This window comes from Euleptes europaea, chromosome 17, assembly GCF_029931775.1.
Source record: "Euleptes europaea isolate rEulEur1 chromosome 17, rEulEur1.hap1, whole genome shotgun sequence".
In the NCBI taxonomy this organism is placed as follows: Eukaryota; Metazoa; Chordata; class Lepidosauria; order Squamata; family Sphaerodactylidae; genus Euleptes; species Euleptes europaea.
In genome coordinates, this window is record NC_079328.1 from 26,214,327 (window position 1) to 26,234,790 (window position 20,464).

At 49.7% G+C, this 20,464-nt stretch overlaps 1 protein-coding gene across 2 annotated transcripts in view; it reads left to right on the plus strand.

Annotated features, from left to right (window-relative positions):
• The window catches only part of WDR59 (WD repeat domain 59), a 55,658-nt gene extending 38,356 nt beyond the window's left edge, over positions 1-17,302 (plus strand). For both annotated transcript variants that reach the window (XM_056862463.1, XM_056862462.1), the window contains 8 exons: positions 7,869-8,002; positions 9,428-9,509; positions 10,576-10,688; positions 11,336-11,474; positions 11,573-11,645; positions 13,401-13,524; positions 14,579-14,721; positions 17,059-17,302. In XM_056862463.1, coding sequence (XP_056718441.1) covers positions 7,869-8,002; positions 9,428-9,509; positions 10,576-10,688; positions 11,336-11,474; positions 11,573-11,645; positions 13,401-13,524; positions 14,579-14,721; positions 17,059-17,294 — 1,044 coding nt within the window. In that variant the 3' untranslated portion in view covers positions 17,295-17,302. The remainder of the gene's footprint in view (positions 1-7,868; positions 8,003-9,427; positions 9,510-10,575; positions 10,689-11,335; positions 11,475-11,572; positions 11,646-13,400; positions 13,525-14,578; positions 14,722-17,058) is intronic.
• The last annotated feature ends 3,162 nt before the right edge of the window (positions 17,303-20,464 follow it).

Here is a 20,464-nt window from a genome sequence, read left to right on the forward strand (position 1 = left end):
ATGGCTGAGAGTCCTTCCTTGATCATGAGGGAGGCAGGATCAGAGGGTTTTGAGAAGGGTTGTGGAATGTGGTGTCCCCATCCATGGTTCCCCACAGAATGGAGAGAGGGTCCATGCTTCAGTGGAACAAGCATCTGCTTTGGATGCAGAAGTACCCGGGTTCAGTCCCCGAGCATCTCCAGTTGAAATGATCCGGTAGTAGTTGACGTGAAAGACCTCCACCTGAGACCCTAGAGAGCCACCACCAGTAAGGTAGTAGACAGTACTTGACCAGGATAGACCAGGTGTCCGGCTCAGTATAAAGCAGCTTCACGTGTTCAAACTAGTGCTACATTTAGTTTCCTGGCAGTTTCCATTAGGTCCTCAGGACCTAATGACTTTGAAAGTAGGCTTGAGGGAGTGTGTGGGAAACCGTGGCTCAGTGGTAGAGCATCTGCTTGGCATGCAGAAGATCCCAGGTTCAGTCCCGTGCATCTCCAGTTAAAGGGACTAGGCACGGAGGTGATGTAAAAGACCCTGGAGAGCTGCTGCTGGTCTGAGTAGACAATCCTGACTTTGATGGCCCAAGGGTCTGATTCAGTATAAGGCACCTTCATGTGTTCACGTCTGGCAAATCCCCAAAGATAGCAATATAGTTGAATGTGATTTTCCCATGCCTTAAGGTGCAGCTTCCATGCTTGACATCAGTGGTCCCCAAGATGGTGCGCCCCGTGGCACTTGCTGATGTATTTCCTGGTGCCCGATTGCTTCTTCCAAAGCATCCCTTCTCTAAATCTAAGACCCTTTGCTGACCTTTTTCCAGCTTAATTGGAGTAGGAGATGCTTCAGAAGAGCCCCTTGGGAATTCACTCTGTGACTGCGGGGAGCACCATTCATCTGCCTCTGTTTTGCAGCCTTTGAACATTGTGCGATTGGACCCTGCCTGCCATGGCACTCGACATCTATTCTCAAAATTATTTTGTAGTGGCACTCAACATCTGTTCTCAAAATCATGAGCCTTAAGTTAAGCCATGGCAGCCTGGAGCTCCAGGCGCAGTGGGAGGTTCAGCATCCTTTTTATTTCTCCTAGGAGCTGCAGACCTCCCACCTGTTTGGACAAACACCCAGTGAAGCAGAGAGTGGAGGCAGTTCCACCCTCCTTTACCCCCCCCCCTCCAACCACTCTCCCACTTCCCTGTCTGGGACTAAGATTGGGCAGGGGAGGTTCAGCATCTACAGCAACAGAGGGGCCATGTGGCAGGGCCATGGCCTAGTGGTAGAGTGTCGGCTTGGCACACAAGGTCCAAGCGTCAATCCCTGGCATCTCCCCTTAAAAAAGGATCAGGTGGTGGGTGATGTCGGAGACCTCTGCCTGAGACCCTGGAGAGCCGCTGCAAGTCTGAGTAGACAAGACTGACCTTGATGGACCAATGGCCCGATTCAGTATAAGGCAGCTCCATGTGACAGTTAAAATGCACTCAGGGAGTTTGTTCTGGGAAGGGGATCCACTCTTTCCCTTGTGGGAGAAGTGCTAAGAGTCGGAAGTCCAAAGGGCTGTTAGCACCACTGGCCTAGGACCCTCTCGTGTCTTCATTCCTTCCTTCCTTTTTGGGTGGAAGGGGAAAAGACCCAGGCAGCAAGGTCCAGAGGAGCCACTGCTTCTCCCCTTGCCTCATGGGAAACCGGGAGAAAAGCTACAGGCCACTGGAAGCCTCTTCACCTGATCTGGTACTTCTCACATTGGGTGACAGGATAGGGGGTAGTAGTTGGGAGCTTGGCAAGAGAAGTTCTCCTCCCAGCCAGGGCTAGTCCAACTGAGCTGCCTCTAACCACCTGCCCTGAGCTCAGGCCAACAGTGGTAGAGCTTGCCTCTCTGCAGGAAGGGAGCCGTTGTGAAGGTGGCCTGGCTTCCCCATCCCCTGGGCCTACCGCTCTGAGCATGCCCAGGTGATGTGCACAGACTCTGAGGCTGGCACAATTGAGCTGACCACAGTGCCCCTTCCCCATCTTTTTCTCAACGGTGGTGTTCGGAAGTCAGTTGTAATACACATTGGCCCACGGAGCTTGTTACCAAGAGCAGGGGGCTGTTCAAAGTGGATCAGATCAGGTTCTGGAGATAAAATTCTTTGCTTCAGTCAATTGGTGAGACACCTCCCCTCCCGTAGGGTCTGTGTGCTTGTTAACCAGTAGGGAGGGGGGGGCAACCCTTCTATATCTTGTTTGCATGGTGTTTCTGGACCCAGGTCCATTGGTGCTGGTTGGAGGTGGAGCTAGGTTTGGGTGAGTCCGTGGAGTAGCAAGTGCCTAAGAAACCAGCACCGAGAGAATTTCTCATTCTTAGGGGAGTGTAAGGCAGCCAAATATCCAGACTGCGCTTGAATTTCTTCAGTCCCTGACCCCCAGGTGCCGGGGCTGTCGACCTTGAGTTCGTAAAATAAATCACAGAACCGTGCTGAACAGAACTTAGCAAAAAGAACCAGCAATGGAGACCACTATAAATTAGTTATTCTTATTCAAACAGTCATAATACATGCAACTACATTATATATGGAAACGTCGGGATGTGATGTCACCCCATGGGTCAGGAAAATTTGGGCAAAACAACTATAATAGAAAATAACCAGTGTACAACGCTGCAGGTAAATAAAGATCATCAAATGCTGAAGAACAGTTTTTGTTTTGCCCAAATTTTGATAAACTGTGGTTTTTTTTATACACACACACACTGTGGTTGCATGTATTATGAGTTTTTGAATAAGAATAACTAATTTATAGTGGTCTCTGTTGCTGGACCTTGAGTTCGTGGCACGTGCGGCCATTTAGAACGTGACCCAGTTGTACCTTTTGAAAATACCCTTGCCGCTTGGCAAGCTGGTGGGGGATTTGCCCCATGTAGCTGGTTGGCTTTCATAATGTGCCATGTTTGGAAGGTATGCCTTTATGCTCCACTCATGTAAGCCCCCCCTCCATTTAAGAATAGTGGAATTTCTTACCATATCGTTTCCTTGGACAGGACTGGTGGTGTGGGGGCAGGAGAGAATGAACTGAACTCGGTGGGGTGCAGCACGCGGTTGCTGCGTGTGCAGTTCTAGCTTCACTTCCAGTTCCCAGCGCCTCCACTGGAAGGACCGGGGCCTGGTTAGTTCATGAAAGAGGTGGTAGATCATACCTTCTCAGACGGCAAGTTGGGGGCTTACATTTTAAATGCTTCCTTGCATGAAGTTCACATAGACTGGGCTAAAAAATTATGCCCCCACCTTTATTAAAAAATAGGTTTAAAATTATGCCCCCCTCTTCGTTCAGAAGTGGTACAGTCTCCGTTAACACCTGCTGCAGGTGTAGATCAAGCCAGAAGGCTGGTAGACCTCAAGGGGAAACAAAAACCTAAGTGATGACCCTGCTATGGAGAAACCTGTTGTTGCGCCAGGAGGCAGCTTGCCACGGCTGTCCTGCCCTCCCAGGTCTCGGGTTCTTAAAGGAGCTGACAGAACCCCACTGATAGTGCTAGTGGTATGGTTGGGTAGAAAGAAAAAGGCAGAGGAAGAAGCTGCCATCATGCCTCTTAAGCAGCAGAGCAAGGAAGGTGCTGTCAACGTTCCCAGCAGGTGGACCTCACAGCCAGTGAGCCAGCGGGCCTGGCTGTTCGATCCTTTTTTGGGTTTGTTTGTTTTTGCTGGAGTCCTCACCTGCCGTGAGCATCTACAGATCCTTCCTTCACCTCCACAGGGCAGCATCTGGCAAGGAGGAAGGCCCGGAGCTGTGGGGCCCCAGTTGTGCCTTCTGCTCTGCCCCCACCCCTCAAATCCATCTGATCCTGAACTACATCAGCTTAAACTGTCTATGCTGCATGGGTTTAGCACGGGTTTGAGTACAAAGTACCTTTTCCTTCCTGTCCCAACCAAGAGTCGGGCAAACCCCCCTCCTCTCTTGGATCAGGTTGACAGAATTCATCCGCCGAGGGCACTTAAATGTGCCCGTGGAAGCACAGTTCAGCCCTCCCTCCCTCCGATTGGTCAAAGACCACAAATCAGTCAGTGGCTTATTCTTGGGCTGGCTCTGTGTCCCGAACTGTCGGTTGCCATGGCTGTGTGGTGATGGTGGTGCAGACATGCAGGCTTGCGTGGTCATTTGGTGCCATTTCGGCCTCCATCCCCCATGTCCCGCGAAGTCCTCATTGTCCGTCTTCCTGAAGCTTGGAGGGCGACGACAGGGCCGTTTGTCTCTCCGTTTCGCTCGTTCTCTGCCTCTCCCATCAAGCCTTCAGCCGCGCTTCCAAACTTCCATTGGCTTTGAATTCCCAGCATTAGCAGAAGTCGTTCCTGCCCTCTGGTGCACCTGAGCTATCACTTGCAGATCATCGTCGCCTGAGGAAAGTGGGCCTGCCCTTGGACACTCGGGACAAACCTTCCACGACGTCTCGCTTCCGGGCAGTGCTGAGAGCAGGGTGCTATGAAGTTCCCAGACACCCGCCCCCCCGAATCACAGCTTGATAACGAAGCCTGCTCGGGAACCATCAGGAAATCAGCAGACAGCAATGTTATGGGCCTGAACTCAAAGGAGCAGCAGTACAGCCCAGTCTATCTGTCTTGGGCCATCTAAGGGTTTGTGTCTCCTTTATGTCGCTAGGGGAAGAGCTTACTTCCAGGCCCCAGAAGGGAGCAGGTTCCCAACTAGGAAGTCCCCAAGATAGCAGAAGGTGACTTGGCAAATGGCCTTCAAGCCTGTGGAACCAAGTGGGCAGTCGTTGGCTCTTCTCCTCTTTCATATACAGGTTGAGTATCCCTTATCCGGACATCCGTTATCCAGACTGACCCAAAACACGGACGTTTTGAGCCGGCATGCAGGCATTACTCACAGGCCCTCAGTAGCGCCTTGATGGTTCAGTGTACACAAAATTATTTAAAATATTGTTTAAAATTACATTCAGGCTATGTGTATGAAGTATATGTAAAACATAAATGGATTTCATGTTTGGACTTGGGTCCCATCCCCAATATATCTCATTATGTATATGCAAAAGTTCCAAAATATTCCAAAATACGGAAAGATCTGAAATACAGACCACTTCAGGTCTCAAGCAGTTCGGATAAGGGATACTCAGCCTGTATACACCGTAGCCAGTCTACCAACTTCTTCTTTAAAAAAAAAAAAAAAAGCCTTTCTCAGTGGTGTGAGAGTGAATCCAACAGAGCATCAATGAAAAATAAGGAGAGCGCCCTTTTGCATTGGTATGATTGATGACTGGGCCTGGGAAAACTGGTTTCTCCTATTCCCAGCGGCCGCAGCTGTTTTGTTGCTGTGGCCAGGATGAACTTCTTGTAACCATCAAAGTAAAGAATAAGCAAGCTTAGCCATGCTGTTCACCCTTAGAAATGGATGCCCAGAGACTTGACCTAAGGTTGTCTTGTTCTTTTGACAAGGCACAACATTTGCATACCGGTGTGTTTCATCTGCAGGTATAGACAAGTAAGCAGTGTCATCTAACACTCGTGTGGGGTTATTGAGACAGGCAGTGTGTGTTCCATACAAGTGTAGAGAGACATCCAGCATTTGGAAGAAAGGCCGTAGCTCAGTGGTAGAGCATCTGTTTGGCATGCAGAAGGTCCCAGGTTCAATTCCCGGCATCTCCAGTTAAAGGGAGTAGGCAAGTAGGTGATGTGAAAGACCACTGCCTGAGACCCTGGAGAGCCGCTGCCGGTCTGAGTAGACAATACTGACTTTGATGGACCAAGGGTCTGGTTCAGCATAAGGCAGCTTCATGTGTTCATGTGTGTTCGTGGAACCAGGCATATAGTTCACCCTTGCATTGCCCAGTCAGCTGCTGAGTACCCTTGGATATCTGTAGCTGATTTTCAGGCCCTGTGCTGGTGACCCGCAGAGCGACGGAGAGCAAACACAGGCATGCTGACCCCACCTCCACCCGATCACTGAGTCATTTGCATGGTTCAAACATCTGCATGGTGCAAACATGCAGATGAAATACCCGTACATATGCCCTTCTACCCATGATGAGCAACGCTTGGAAAGCTGCGTCACTGGTCATGGGGAGGGGCACTTCCTTTGCATGTTCTCACTATGCAGACAGCTCAGTGGAGGCGGGGCCAGTGCTCTTGGTTCCAGTCTCCCTCCCTGAGTGTGAGTCAATGCATGGGTGGGTCGTCTGCCCAGGTCTTCGAGGTGTGCTTCTCTCACACGCACACTATTCAGCCTTCCACTCTATGGCTGTTTTTTGCCACCTGAAAGCAACTTTGGGGGTTGATGTGTGTAGGCATGGGAACTTCTGCAGAATTGTGCCTCGTGTACTTGCATGCGCCTTTATGTTGACAACCGGTACTCGCATGTCATTCAAACTGGGAGATGCACAAGCTCCCAGACCCCCCCTTTCTCGATGCTTAGTGTCCCCACCTGGATGTTAATGCTTTGCGCAATATCAAAAGTGCAGCATGCCTGAACCATGTTTTGTTGAAGGCACAGATGGTTACAGCTACCACCTCCCTGCGGGAGCAGCAGACTGGTTAGGACAATAAAAGACTGATGTCCCTCTAGGACTGATGAATGCTCAGGGGATTGTGAGTGTCTTAATGATGGTGATTCTGCCTAGAGGCCCTTGTGAGGTCCTGGAACACTAGTCTCCACGGGGCAAATAGGGTGGTTTCCTGGTGTCCTCTTCCTCAGGCAGGGAGAGGTTTGCTCCCTGTGGTTCACTGCCCAGCTAAGGGGATAAAGGAGTGTTGGGAGGCATTTTCAGTGATGGCAGAAAACCAGTGGCAGATATGACAGAGCATGTTATAGAGCGCACTGGAAGACTCAGGGCATGGCAGCTACAATGGCAAAGAAGTGATACTTCTCTGCTTAGCCTTGTGTCGTCTGAATTGCATTTACAATAATTAATTAGGGTAATTGGATGTCTTGCAACTCATACAGTCTGAATCCCAGAATGGTAGTAATTTGTTAGCAGTAATGATTGTGCACAGTTATTTGCTGCTCATCTCTCAGATCCATTCCAGTTTGGTAATGGATCATATGGCAGATGTCTCTGAGTCACCATTTGGTCCTTTTTCCATAGTCTTGGTTTGGCATCTCTGACTGATGTTCACGTGTCTTGGATCCTCTCCCTTCCTTGGTGGTTAAAATTGAGTAGGGGTAAGATGAAAGAGCTGTTGATGCACACCGTGGATCCCCCCCCCCCATCAGAGGAAGACTTCCGTAAGCCTCAGAAAGAGGTGGTAATTTGCCCTTTGTTGAAAAGCCTTCTATCAATCAAGAGGTTGTGGCTGATTTGAGGCCAGTTTCTAACTTACTTTTTTAGAAGAGGCCATAGAGCAGAAAGTGGCAAAGGTATTCTGGATGATCCATCAGCCTTTCGGCCCTTCTCAATCTGGTTTCATGCCTGGTTATGGGGCAGAGACATCCTTGGTTGATCTGGAAGACAGTCTCCGTTTTGCAGATTGATAAAGGGGATGCACCCCTTTCAGTCTTTAGTTCTGTTGGAGACTAAGGATAAGTGAGATGGTGCTAAAATGATTCAAATCTCCCCCCCCCCCCCCCGCCAGTGCTTGTGGCAACTGTCTCACCATCAGACCTGTAGCTGAAGCAGGAGCTGGAGGAAAGGGCTTTCCACCAAACTACCTGCAGGGGATTCTCTTGTTGCTTCAGCTGTCTTGTTTGGGCATTGCCCACCAAATGCTCCAGGCCCTTCCCTCTCTGTCCTTGCTGCTTTTTGCCTGCCTTTTATGGAGCACCTCCCCAGTGTATTACCTGCCCATTTGTTAGCTAGGACAAGTTTTGAGGACTGTAGACTGACTGTAGTCCTCAAGAAGCATTCCCTGCCTTCCAAAAAACACTGCCTTCTCTCCATTTCCTGTAACCCCTGGCTCTCTCTACCCCAGAAATCCAGGCGATGGAAGAGCAAACGAGAGGGCACAGACGCCAGCAACCGGCCCATCAAAGCCGCCGGGAAGGTGATCATTCAGGACATCTCTTGCCTGCTCCCTGTCCACAAGTCACTTGGGGAGATGTATATGTAAGTACACAGGCCCCTGTGAGCATAACCTGCCTTGGCCTGTCCAGGCAACCACTGTAATTGCTAAATGGGGTTATCCAGCAGTATTGTTCTTGGGAACTGAGGATCCTGCCATTGCTGTCAGAGGTCTGTCCTGGGGTTACTGTTGGCAGCCCTTCTAGGTGCGTATGGAGCAGGAGGTCCAGTGGCAACCTAAAGACTTCAAAAGATATTAGTGTCTTAAAGTCTTTTGAAGACTTCAGAGTGCCTGCTTTGTTTGACGAATGCAGCTCCCCATCAGGAGTTGTCATCTTGGAAGTCGCTATGTCGAGCTGTATCGAGTGGGGATCCTTGCAGCGTCAACCTCGTGGGTTTAGCTTCCGATGTATCTGGCGAAGAGAGCTCTGACTTGCCAAACCTTGTGGCGACGCTAATTTTTGCTGGTCTTTACGAGTCCACGTTCTACCTCTCTTTTGATTGTGTAATCTCTTGTATGCGGGAGCAACAAAAAACATCCTTTGGAAAACAGGCTGTCCGAACATCATAGTAAAATTGGGAATCTCAGCTGTGGTAACGGGTTTTGTTGACAAACATCATCAACCTACTATGGCCAATAAAGCTGTACCATTGAAGGAAGGAGGAAGGTTGATGAGTCATTCTGTGGTTTATGGTTTTAATATACTTAGTCTCTGAAGATTAGGCTTAATTTAGCTCCAGAAGCTTATGAAGTGCGGTGTTTGGGGGAGTGTTTTCCCCCTCCTGAATGTATTTTAACATCTCTCTGTGAACTAGTGGTTAGCTATATTTTACTTAATTTGTCTTTTGTACTTAACTGTAATAAGAATTTCTGGTACCAGTGTCCTTCAAACAAGAACAGGAAATGCCGTTTGCTGTGGAGTCTTGAATGTGTTTATAACTGGGGGGGGGGAGTGTCTTGGAAGATAGCTGAGCCCTTGAACTCAAAACTAATTTCAGCCATTGTAAGGTGTGGAGTTTTCACTTAATTTAAGCCCTGCACAAGGTGCCCTTCTTGTTTACTTTGCTGAGGACAAGAAAGTGATCCTTTTCCCCTGTCCCAAAGAGTTAGGAGTGCCGCTTGCTTAGAAATTGTCTTCAAAATGCACAGGACTGGGGAAAGGGAGGCCTGCCCTGGGCCTGCAAATGGTTTCTCAGATTCGGGGAAAGGGCCCCGAGCCAGGTAGACAGTATTGGTAGGCCTCAAAATGGGGAAAGTGATATTCCATATTACAAGGATGGAAGAACTCGATGCAGGTGTGCCATTTTTAGCAGCAGGTGTATTGTAGCCAATAATTTCGCCAACAGACCATGGGAAGGTAGGTGGAAAATGATATGTTCCTTTAATTTTTTTTTTGTCTTGAGTGTGTTTGAAGAAAGGGATCTAGCCCTTCCGTCTTTTATACAGCAGCTGCTTTTCTTTCCTTTCAGCCTGAACGTGGCCGACATTCAAGAGACGTGCCAGAAGAATGCTGCCTCTGCTGTGACTGTGGGACGCAAGGACCTTTTGCAGGTATGGGTCCAGCTGTGATGGCAGCTGCTGCCGAAGCAACATTTTAAATAATCTGCACAGCCAGTCGGCAGTCTTGCTCGGCAAAAGCCCTATCTGGCCCCATCTGCCTTGTGAAAACACTTGGCAGGTGCCAGAAAAGGTGTCGACGGGTGCCACATTGGGGACCCCGATCTACTATATCTGTGTACTGGATAAGACAGTTTACAATTGCTGTACGTCAAGCAGTACATTATTATCCTGTATTTCCTCCAAGGAGCTCAGGGTGGCTGATGAAGTTCTGTATTTTATCCTCACCTAGGTGGTAGGTTAGGCTGAGCTTCTTGGCAATGTGGGGATTTGAGCCTGGGTTTCCCAGAATCTTAATCTGATACCCTAACCACACACTGACTCCTAGCCTGAAAAGGTACAGCTCTCAGATCCTCTTGCCTGCTTTTAGATTCCTCCATTTTCTGTAGCATATGAAAGAAACTGGGACAGTTTTTACACACGCGTGGCTTCAGAACGTTAAGAACACTCCCTGGGACTCATGTTATGCAGGACGCAGAGCTGCCGCTGAAAACAGCATCCCTTCGTCAAGGCCTTGTCATACGCATCCTCTGAGGGTGGTGTAGTCACATTATGCACTGCCTACCTGTGCCTGTGAAGTGGAGATGGGGCAGGGAATCATGTCATATGATGACACCATGACATGGGGAAGAGGACGCAGTTTTTGGCGGCTGGTCTGAGTCATGTGGGTACATGGTTTTTAGTTCTGCCTTCATCACTCGGCTTCCCTGGCTGTGCAGCCCACTAAGCTGCGTAGAACAGCAGGAACTTCCCTGCTTTTGCTCACTGTCTTGACTGTCCCAGTTTGCTGGCCGAGGTGCATTCAGTATGAGGCCTTTCCCCCCCACTTAACTCACAAATGGGACCATGGGCCCAGGATCATGGCTGACTGGCCTGCTCTACGCTTGTCACAGCAAGTGGTGACTGGCTTGGCATGGCCTGCCAAGACCCCTGGCTATGTGCCAGCTTCTGCCATTCCTTGAAGACGGTGTCCAACGTTGTGGATTTGTTTTGTTTTCAGGTCTGGTCACTGGCCACAGTCGCAACTGACCTCTGCCTTGGCCCAAACTCCGACCCAGACTTGGAGACCCCCTGGGCCCAGCACCCATTTGGCCGCCAGCTCCTGGAATCTCTGTAGGTATCTAGACCTTGAAGTAGATCTTTTTTCATGGCAATGTGGGGAGCCAGCGTGGTGTAGTGGTTAAGAGCGGTGGTTTGGAGTGGTGGACTCTGATCTGGAGAACTGGGTTTGATTCCCCACTCCTCCACATGAGTGGCGGAGGCTAATCTGGAGAACTGGATTTGTTTCCCCACTCCTCCACATGAGACCTGGTAGGTGACCTTGGACTAGTCACATCTCTCTTAGAACTTTCTCAGCCCCACCTACCTCACAGGGTGTCTGTTGTGGGGAGGGGAAGGGAAGGTGATTGTAAGCCAGTTTGGTTCTCCCTTAAGTGGTAGAGAAAGTCGGCATATAAAAACCAACTCTTCTCCTCTTCCTCCTCCTCCTCATATTTATACTCTGCTTTTCTCCCCAGAGTGACTTTTGACATCATTCTCTCTCCTCACTCCATTTTACTCTCCCGACAACCCACCTTGTGCAGTAGGTTAGGCTGAGAGAAAGAGTGACTGGCCCAAGGCCACCCAGCGAGCTTCCGTGGCAGGGCAGGGATTCAAACTCAAGTCTTCCAGATCGTAATCTGGCACTCCTAACCGCCGTGCCATGCCTTGCCCCTGCTTTTGCTGTCTGACCCATCCAGTCTTCTGTTCCTGTTTCCCAGGGTGGCCCATTATTGCCAGCTCCATGACGTGCAGACCCTGGCCATGCTGTGCAGCGTCTTCGAGACTCAGTCCCGCCCACAGGGAGCTCCGATTTCCTCTGGACTCTTCCCTTTGCGCTCCTCCAGCCACAGCCGATATGTACGGGTATATTTTTTGGTATCAGCTCTTCCCCGCTGCCGCCACCGCCAAAAAGGTCTGGTCCAGGTTGTCATCTCCTCCTCTTTCTCCCACAACAGCCCAGCTTTACCTCATCAGGCTCCTGTTCCAGCATGTCGGACCCTGGACTCAGCACCAGCAGCTGGAACTTAGGTAGGTGTGTGCAGTTGATTCGTAAAGGCCTAGAACAGTGGTTCTCAATCTTTTTGCTCCATTCCCCCTTTCACCATTGTTCAGAATATAATTCCCCTTCTCAAAATAGTCTGTCTCAAAAGGTGCATTCCACTTTGCTGAATAGTGATCCCAATCCCCACCCTGGAATTCTAAAATCCCCCCCCCCCGGAGGAATTCCCCCCTTGTTGAAAACCCCTGGCCTAAAAGGAGGAGATGTTGGCTTCTTGCACTGACCTGCAGGGCTTCCTCTTGCCCCCCTGCCCCGGGATGCAGATCATCTTCATGGAGGTTTGCACAAGCAAAGATGCTGAGATTCATATCTTTGTGTGTTTGAGATATATTTGTAGAAAAGAGCAAGAGTCCCGTAGTACCTTAAAGACTAGCAAAATTTCTGGCAGGGTATGAGCTTTCGTGCATCACAGCTCACTTCTTCCGAAACAGCTAGAATGTGAGTCCCTCTATGCATAAGTAAAGAAGAGTGAATTATGACACCCAATGGCAATAACATATAAATGTCAAAAACATGTAAATGACATTAGCAGGCGTGATTGGATTAGGTGAGATATGCAGAGGGGTAGTAGGCGTGAAGAAATCAGCATTGATAATGAGACAGGAGTCCCAGCTCCCTATTCAGTCCAGGAGACTGCATTGTACATGATATTTGTACAGGATATATTTTGTCATCATCTTGGCTGGAGTCCCTATTCAATCCAGGAGAATGCATTGTACAGGATACATTTTGTCATCATTTTGGCTGGAATATTGAGTATCAGCAGGGTATTGTTTAAAAAATCATTTAGAAATAAAATGCTTGTTACTATACTGAACTGTTTTCTGTTTACTTTGTACAGTTAAAAGCCAAGGAACTCCTGAAAGGGTCTGTTTGTGCAGGACCATAGGTCAGGGTTAATTAATAAGTGTGTGCCATCAAGTCAACTTGATGTTCAACTTAAGCCCAGCAGTCAGTTGTCAGGGTGAGGAAAGGAGGAGTTTTTACAAAGTAGCTACTGTGGTCCAAAAAATGGAACAGCAGCCAGAGCATCAGTAGCAGGAACACCTTTGAAGACTGGGGTGGGTGGGTGGTACTGAAACCTCTGCCAACCTGCTTTTGTGCGTGGGTGTATGGCCAATTGGTTGCTTTCTTTGTTTGTTTTACATGTTTTGTAGGACTGTATTATGGTGGAAAGGTGGGATGACAATATCTTTTAAATAAGCATTTCTGGTAGTAACTGAGGGCAGGGGGTTGGCAGCGGGCTACCTCCTATCTCAGGAGCATCTCTTCCCAGTGGCAGTGGTCCAGATGTGTGTGTAAGGTGTCGTCAAGTTGCAGCTGACTTACGGGAACCCCATAGGGCAGGGGTGTCAAACATAAGGCCCGAGGGCCGGATCTGGCCCTTTGAGAGCTCTTATCCGGCCCACAAGGCAGCCAAGGCAGCCAACCCCCGCACTATCCATCTGGGCTGGCGAGGCATGGCCTGGCCCGACCAAGTGACATTTATGTCATATCCCACCCTCATAACGTTTGACGCCCCTGCTGTAGGGTTTTCAAGGCAAGAGACTAACAGAGTTGGTTTGCCAGTGCCTGCCTCTGCAGAGCAACCCTGGACTTCCTTGGTGGTCTCCCATCCGAGTACTAACCAGGGCCGACCCTGCTTAGCTTCTGAGATCTGACCAGCTTAATATGCTTATCCGAGGCACCGCTCATTCTGAGGTCCCCTCTTTTGAATTCTGCAGCTGGCAAGGAGGTGGAGCACACGGCAGCCTGGTGTGAGTCTTCACCCGAGGACTTCCGCTTCGGCAACTTGGCGTACACTGACCACCGAGACCGCGAGAAGGATCAGCACGACAGAAACAAAAGGTGACGCTGGGCCCTGGGGCCTCGGCTGGATGCGGGTCTCGGTTGCTGTTATGAAAAATCTCCCCCCCTCCCCAAGCGTTTTGTGACCTCCCTGGAGACCTTTGGACTCTACCGCCTCTGCTCCTATTCACTGATCTGACACACTTCTTCTTCCCATAAGTGACTATGTATTTGTGTCGCACGTCCCCATCCTCAGAATATGGCATACAATTGGGGCACTGTTTCTTTCCTTGGAGCTGAAATCATGGTCTGCTTTCTCAAGAGATGCACTTTTTAGTTGTTCTTATTCCCCCCCCCCTCTTGTGATGAGGCGAGGTGGCATGAGTGGGCACTAAAATACTTTTGGCGGGAAACCACCACCAACTCTCAGTCCAGCGCCCCTGTCCTCACAATGGCAGTGTGCGACAAAGTTATCATCAATAGGCAGAGAAGCCTAAGCAAAAGAGAGAAAGGTTACTTCCCCCACGGAACTTACAGTCTACATTTCCATCATAGAACCATAGAGTTGGAAGGGACCACCGGGGTCATCTAGTCCAACCCCCTGCACAATACAGGAAATTCACAACTACCTACCCCCCACACACCCCCAGTGACCCCTACTCCATGCACAGAAGATGGGCAAGATGCTCTCCCTGCTGAAGGTTATAGAATCAGCATTGTTGACAGATGGCCATCTAGCCTCTTCTTAAAAACCTCCAGGGAAGGAGAGCTCACCACCTCCTGAGGAAGCCTGTTCCACTGAGGAACCGCTCTAACTGTTAGAAAATCCTTCCTAATGTCTAGACAGAAACTCTTTTGATTTAATTTCAACCCGTTGGTTCTGGTCCGACCTTCTGGAGCAACAGAAAACAACTCGGCACCATCCTCTATATGACAGCCCTTCAAGTACTTGAAGATGGTTATCATATCCCCTCTCAGTCTTCTCCTCTTCAGGCTAAATCTCAGGGGGTTGGGGGTGGCCAGAGCCAAGGGAGTAGATATGAACCAATGCAGTTATTTGTATCTGAGGTGTCCTTTTCAGTTGGGCATGAGGCTTTTGGGGCTGTCTCCCCAGGCTCCTGGACCCAGCCAACACCCAGCAGTTCGACGACTTCAAGAAGTGCTACGGGGAGATTCTCTACCGCTGGGGCCTGCGAGAGAAACGGGCTGAAGTCCTCAAGTTTGTCTCTTGTCCCCCTGAGCCTCACAAGGGGATTGGTGAGTGAAAGGCTGCTTGCGGCTGGGGAGGGCGGAGTAGAAATGTAAATAAATAAGTTTAAAATGGAATTTGGCAAGCAAAGGTGGCCGGGTTCTGCATCAGTCCTGTTCCAAAAGCAACAATGGCCTTTGTCCATCTGAGCTGAAATAGCACAGCTAGCCCTCCTGGCTTTTGAACGAGAGCCCCATTCTGTGATGATGCAGTTAGTCCCTCTGAAAAAGGTATTGAATGACTGTATTGTACAAGCTGGCAGAAGGATAAGGCTCTTTTGATATGATCTAAGGGGCAGATGGGGGGAAATGTGTGCAAGCATGTGCAATGTGTGCAAGAGAGCCAGCGTGGTGTAGTGGTTAAGAGCGGTGGTTTGGAGCGGTGGTCTCTGATCCGGAAGACCGGGTTTGATTCCCCACTCCTCCACATGAGCGGGGGAGGCTAATCTGGTGAACTGGATTTGTTTTCCCACTCCTACACAAGAAGCCAGCTGGGTGACCTTGGGCAAGTTACTGCTCTGTTAGAGCTCTCTCAGCCCCACCTACCTCACAGGGTGTCTGTTGTGGGGAGGGAAAGGGAAGGTGATTTTAAGCCGGTTTGAGTCTCCCTTAAGGGGTATAGAAAGTTGGCATATAAAAACCAACTCTTCTTCAAATGCAGCTGTGTGTTCTTAGGCTATGTGGAAGACATTGAACACATGAAGCTGCCTTCTACTGAATCAGACCCTCAGTCCATCGAAGTCAGTATTGTCTACTCAGACCGGCAGTGGCTCTCCAGGGTCTCAGGCAGGGGTCTTCACATCACCTACTCGCCTAGTCCCTTTGACTTGAGATGCCGAGGATTGAACCTGGGACCTTCTGCATGACAAGCAGATGCTCTACCACTGAGCTACGGCCCTTTGAGGAGCGATTGGAAGGGTTCTGGGAGGGAGCTTGCAGGCATAAGCAGCAGCAAGGGAGAGAAAGAAGTTCAGGAATACCTTTGGACAACAGAGGATGGTGTAGAGGAAGGGATCTATTGTTACATGGGTTGGGAGGGCCTCCATTTATTTAGCAGCAAAGGACACACATAGTTTTGGACATCTAGACTTCTCATGCTTCCCGTTACATATACTAGTGTTCAACTTGGAAGGCCAGGAAGGTCCCTGGAGAAGAGTCAGCCCTGCCATGGCATGTCTGGGAGAGACTCTGAAAGTAGCAAGGCATTTCCCTACTTTACAAAACGTGCTGCAAGGTGTGGGAGAGTCACCAGCCTTTTCTAGGATCTCGGCAGGGTGAGGCACTCTCCAGAATAACAATAAAATGCACTCCCCACTGGCAAGCGCATTTGTGGATCCCCTGATGAAGCAATAGACATCTAGACTTGTTTATGCAATATCCATAGTTTGTTTTATATAGCTTATTTACTATCCTGCAATCTGCCTTAAGCCTTTGCAAGAACAGCGTACTATGATTGAAGTAAATAAATAAGTATAGCCGCAGACACCGAGAGCATTGAAGAGCATCCCTGAAATGAGGTGGTCTGCAGATCTCCAGTGTTCTTCACGGAGCGTCTTAACTGCCACTTCAGAAGGTTGCTGGATTGTTTTCATATCCCTCCCCCCTTCCGCTTGATCTCTTGGCTACATTTGCGCCTGATACCTAGCCTTTTTGACTAGGATTTGCTGGCCTGTTTCTCCTCCTCCCTCATATATGACTGCTCCATAGAAGCAGAGAAACCTTTTGAGTTCGGTTCGCCGGTCGAAGTGGTACGTGGGTGGGGGTTGCATTCTAGAGCCAGCTCTGCAACAGTCTGAAAAGAAGGGCTAAAACCAAGGGACGTGTTAACTCAGACCACTTGTAGAGTGCCTCTCCAGATCCCTGTTCAAGTAGATCACAATAAAATAAGCCTGGGGTTTTTTTTAGTAACCAATTAGGTTCCAGTTTGCCAATAAAACCATGAAGCACTCCTTGTTATAGTACATGGTGCAGGTCCTCCTCGTCTCCTGGTTGCCTCCCATGTAATGCGTCTTCTACCTTCTTGCCAGCATGGTGTAGTGGTTAAGAGCGGTGGTTTGGAGCAGTGGGCTCTGGTCTGGAGAACCGGGTTTGATTCCCCTCTCCTCCACATGAGCAGCAGATGCTAATCTGGTGAACTGGATTTGTTTCCCCACTCCTACACCCGAAGACAGCTCAGTGACCTTGGGACAGTCATAGTTCTATTAAGAGCTCTCTCAGCCCCATCCACCTCACAGGGTGTCTGGCGTGGGGAGGGGAAGGGAAGGTGATTGTAAGCCAGTTTGAGTCTCCATTAAGTGGTAGAGAAAGTTGGCATGTAAAAACCAACTCTTCTTCTTCTTCTTGCAGAGTTCGGAGTCTACTGCAGCCACTGCCGCAGCGAGGTGCGTGGCATCCAGTGCGCCGTCTGCAAGGGCTTCTCGTTCCAGTGCGCCATTTGCCACGTGGCCGTGCGGGGCTCCTCCAACTTCTGTCTGACCTGTGGGCACGGGGGGCACACCAGCCACATGATGGAATGGTTCCGCACCCAGGAAGTGTGCCCCACCGGCTGTGGGTGCCATTGCTTGCTGGAGAACACTTTCTGACGGAGCACCCCCGGGGCCTGATTAGCAGCACGCCGAGTCCGTGTTGGGGGTCACTCTTGGAAAGCAAGGAGGTTCGCCGTTCCCCCTCCAGTTGCTTCTGGGAGAGGTGGCAGGTCAGCCTGGTTGCTGGTGGAGTTCTGTGGTCTCTAGCAGAAAGTTGGGTAGGGGAGCTGGTGGTCATCCGAGAGCCTCTCACAAGCCCATCTTAGGACTTCCTGCCCAGCAGAGTCTTCCTACAGGGGAAAGAAATCATATGCAAAGGACAATCATCGTAGGTCGGTAAGGTGAAATAGTCCCTGAACCACAAAGAGATCTCAGGTCTCGCAGCTAGAGGTGGAAGAGTGAAGCATGAATGTTCTTGGGGGTCACTTGGTTGGAGGCTTGGAAAAAAGCATGTCACAGACTGGAAATTAGATACGTAATTGTTTGGGTATCTCTTTTTCCACCCTGAACGGTCATTCCTTGGCCTTGTAAAGTTCTCTACAAAGAGAAGGATCAAAACTCCCAGAGAAAAAGCTTCCTACACAGATCCGGAGAAAGACAACACCACTGACAACAGCATTGGTTGTTCCTCATGAGAGAGATGGTGTTGGATTAGGGTATGAGCGCGGGACAGAAGGTCTCCTCTGGGTGGCAGATTCCTGCTTCGTTTTGGGACATCGACGGGCCAGGGCGATTTGTCCCCTCCCCCCCCCCCCGGGACAAGAAGCAGGCAAGGGTTGTTCTTTGTGGCCAGACCTCGCTTGGGCAAGCCTGCTACGCTCCCTGCGGGATTGTTGGAATGGATTTGACAAATGTTTGAGTGTGGGAACGCGGTCTTAAAAAAAAGCAGGTCTACAAGGCACGCGAAGGAGCCCTGGCACTTGGAGTGATGGGCTTGCAATTTTTGTTTTCGGGCTCAAATATCAGTATCTGTGATGCTGAATTGCATTGCAGTCCAGGGGAGTGGGTAAGGAGCCCCCTCTCCTCCAGGGAAACACCTGAATATCTTGTGGGTGCAGTTGGGGTCTGAGGTCTGAGCTCTCCCTCTTTGGGCTTAACCCTTTGGTACCCTGTTCCAGGCCTGCTGAGCCCACCTGGGGGTAGTTACCGCTCAGGCCATTCTCAAAGCTTTGTGGGTGAGGAAGCGTGTTGTGTGTGTTCCATTATTTAAAACAAATATTTTATAAAGTTATTTTGCTCTTCCGCTTTTGCTGGGGTGATTTGTGAGTCATGTTCTGTTCTCCATAGTCAAAACACTTGCATTTCTGCTGATGATGTAACTGCTTAAAGCAGGGGTGTCGAACTCAATTGTTACAAGGGCCGGATATGACATAAATTGCCTCTTGGTCGGGCCGGGCCTCGCCAACCCAGATCGAGAGTTGGGGGGCGGGGGTGGCTGGCTCGCGGGCCACATAAAAGCTCTCAAGGGGCCATATCCTGCCCACGGGCCTTATATTTGACACCTCTGGCTTAGAGGGTTGGACTAGGATCTGGGAGACCTGGGTTCAAATCCCTGGTCAGCCATGAAGCTCACTGGGTGACCTTGGAGCCATCACTCGCTTAGCTGAATGTCCCTCACTGTCTTGTGGTCAGAGTAAAAAAAGGGGAGAACATGGTGCAGTGCTGTTGAACTCCTTGGTAGATGGGGAGGGGCTGTGGCTCAGTGATAGAGCATCTGCTTGGCATGCAGAAGGTCCCAGGTTCAATCCCCGGCATCTCTAGTTAAAGGGACGAGGCAGGTAGGTGATGTGAAAGACCTCGGCCAGAGACCCTGGAGAGCCGCTGCTGGCCTGAGAGGACAATACTGACTTTGATGGACCAAGGGTCTGATTCAGTTTAAGGCAGCTTCATGTGTTCATGGGCTGGATTGAAAATGTGATAAGCAGGGGGAAAGTTCTGTGTGCTATTATTTGCTTTCTAACAGCAACTTGGTGAGATTGGTAGATACCTCTCTCTTTCTTAGCCTATCCTAAGGCCACTCCAGGGTTTTGTGACATCACACTAGCTCAGTCAGTGGTTGTTGTTGTTTTTTTAAAAAAAAGAAATTGGCAAAGCTACTGTTTTGGGGGAAGTCCTTTTTCTGTATATTTTACTTAGCCATCTCAACAACCAAGATGAGATCCTATGAATGGCGTCCACACAGAATTTGCCATTGTATTGCAGACTTAGGACTTGTTGGGATTGTGTTCGCCTGAATCCGAATGAATCTTCTCAAGGTCTAAATCTAGTTTGACTTGTGGATCGATTGCTGGCTGTTTTTATCTGGGCCTTTCCCTTGGCTAGAGATGGCTTGTCCACATCAGCCCCAAAACCACTTTCTATGTTCCACGGAAGCAGCATAAGAGGGAAATGTGCATGCTTCCCCACTCTTCCGGGTCTCATTTGAAGCAGGTGAGGTGCATTCTGCCTCTGCACTGAGAAAAGAAACAGCTCTTTCCCCTTTTCAGACAAGAACCAGCACAGTAAGAGTCACATATATCTCTTTGAGACCTCCAAAGCAGCTTGAAGCAGGAACAGACATTCCTCACTTTGGGGGGTTTGATATTTCTCTCCTGGGGTTGGATTAACAGCAGTTAATCCTGTCCACACAAGGGGGCAGCAGTGCACCAGTGGCACAGTGGCTGAGGAACAAGCTTGTTCACTCCTGTCTTCAGCGCAGCCCCGCATTTGGGATTTTGCATGCGCAGGCCGGCCACAAAACAGGAGTTTTGCCGTTTCTAAGGAACTGAGGGGGTGCCCCTCCTTTCCAGAGCGAGCACAACGGTTTTCCCACCCAGACTGTCACATGCTCTGGAGGAGTGGTGATCCTTCCCTCCGTTCCTGCCTTGCTGCCGCTATCGTAGGAGCTTCTTCGCTTACCTCTGACACATCTCTGCAGTTCTTTGACGTTTTCGCTGTTTTCGCTCTGGTACTTTTCTCAATGGAAAGCAAAAAAACAGGAGAAGTTTAGGAGTGTGAAATACTGGGGATGGTTGATCTTGAGGGCTGTGTGGTGAGGTAGCTTTCACTACCATACCATTGTCTGCAGAGATCGACAGGACTTGGGAAATTGCAATCCGACACCACGTTTCACTGAGGGCCATACATATAGCAGGCGGGGAAGTGTTTCAGATTCCCTGGAAAGGGCATTTGTTTTATTCCTTCCCCTCTTTTCTCTCCTCAGCAAGGTTCCAGGCAAAATTCACGCA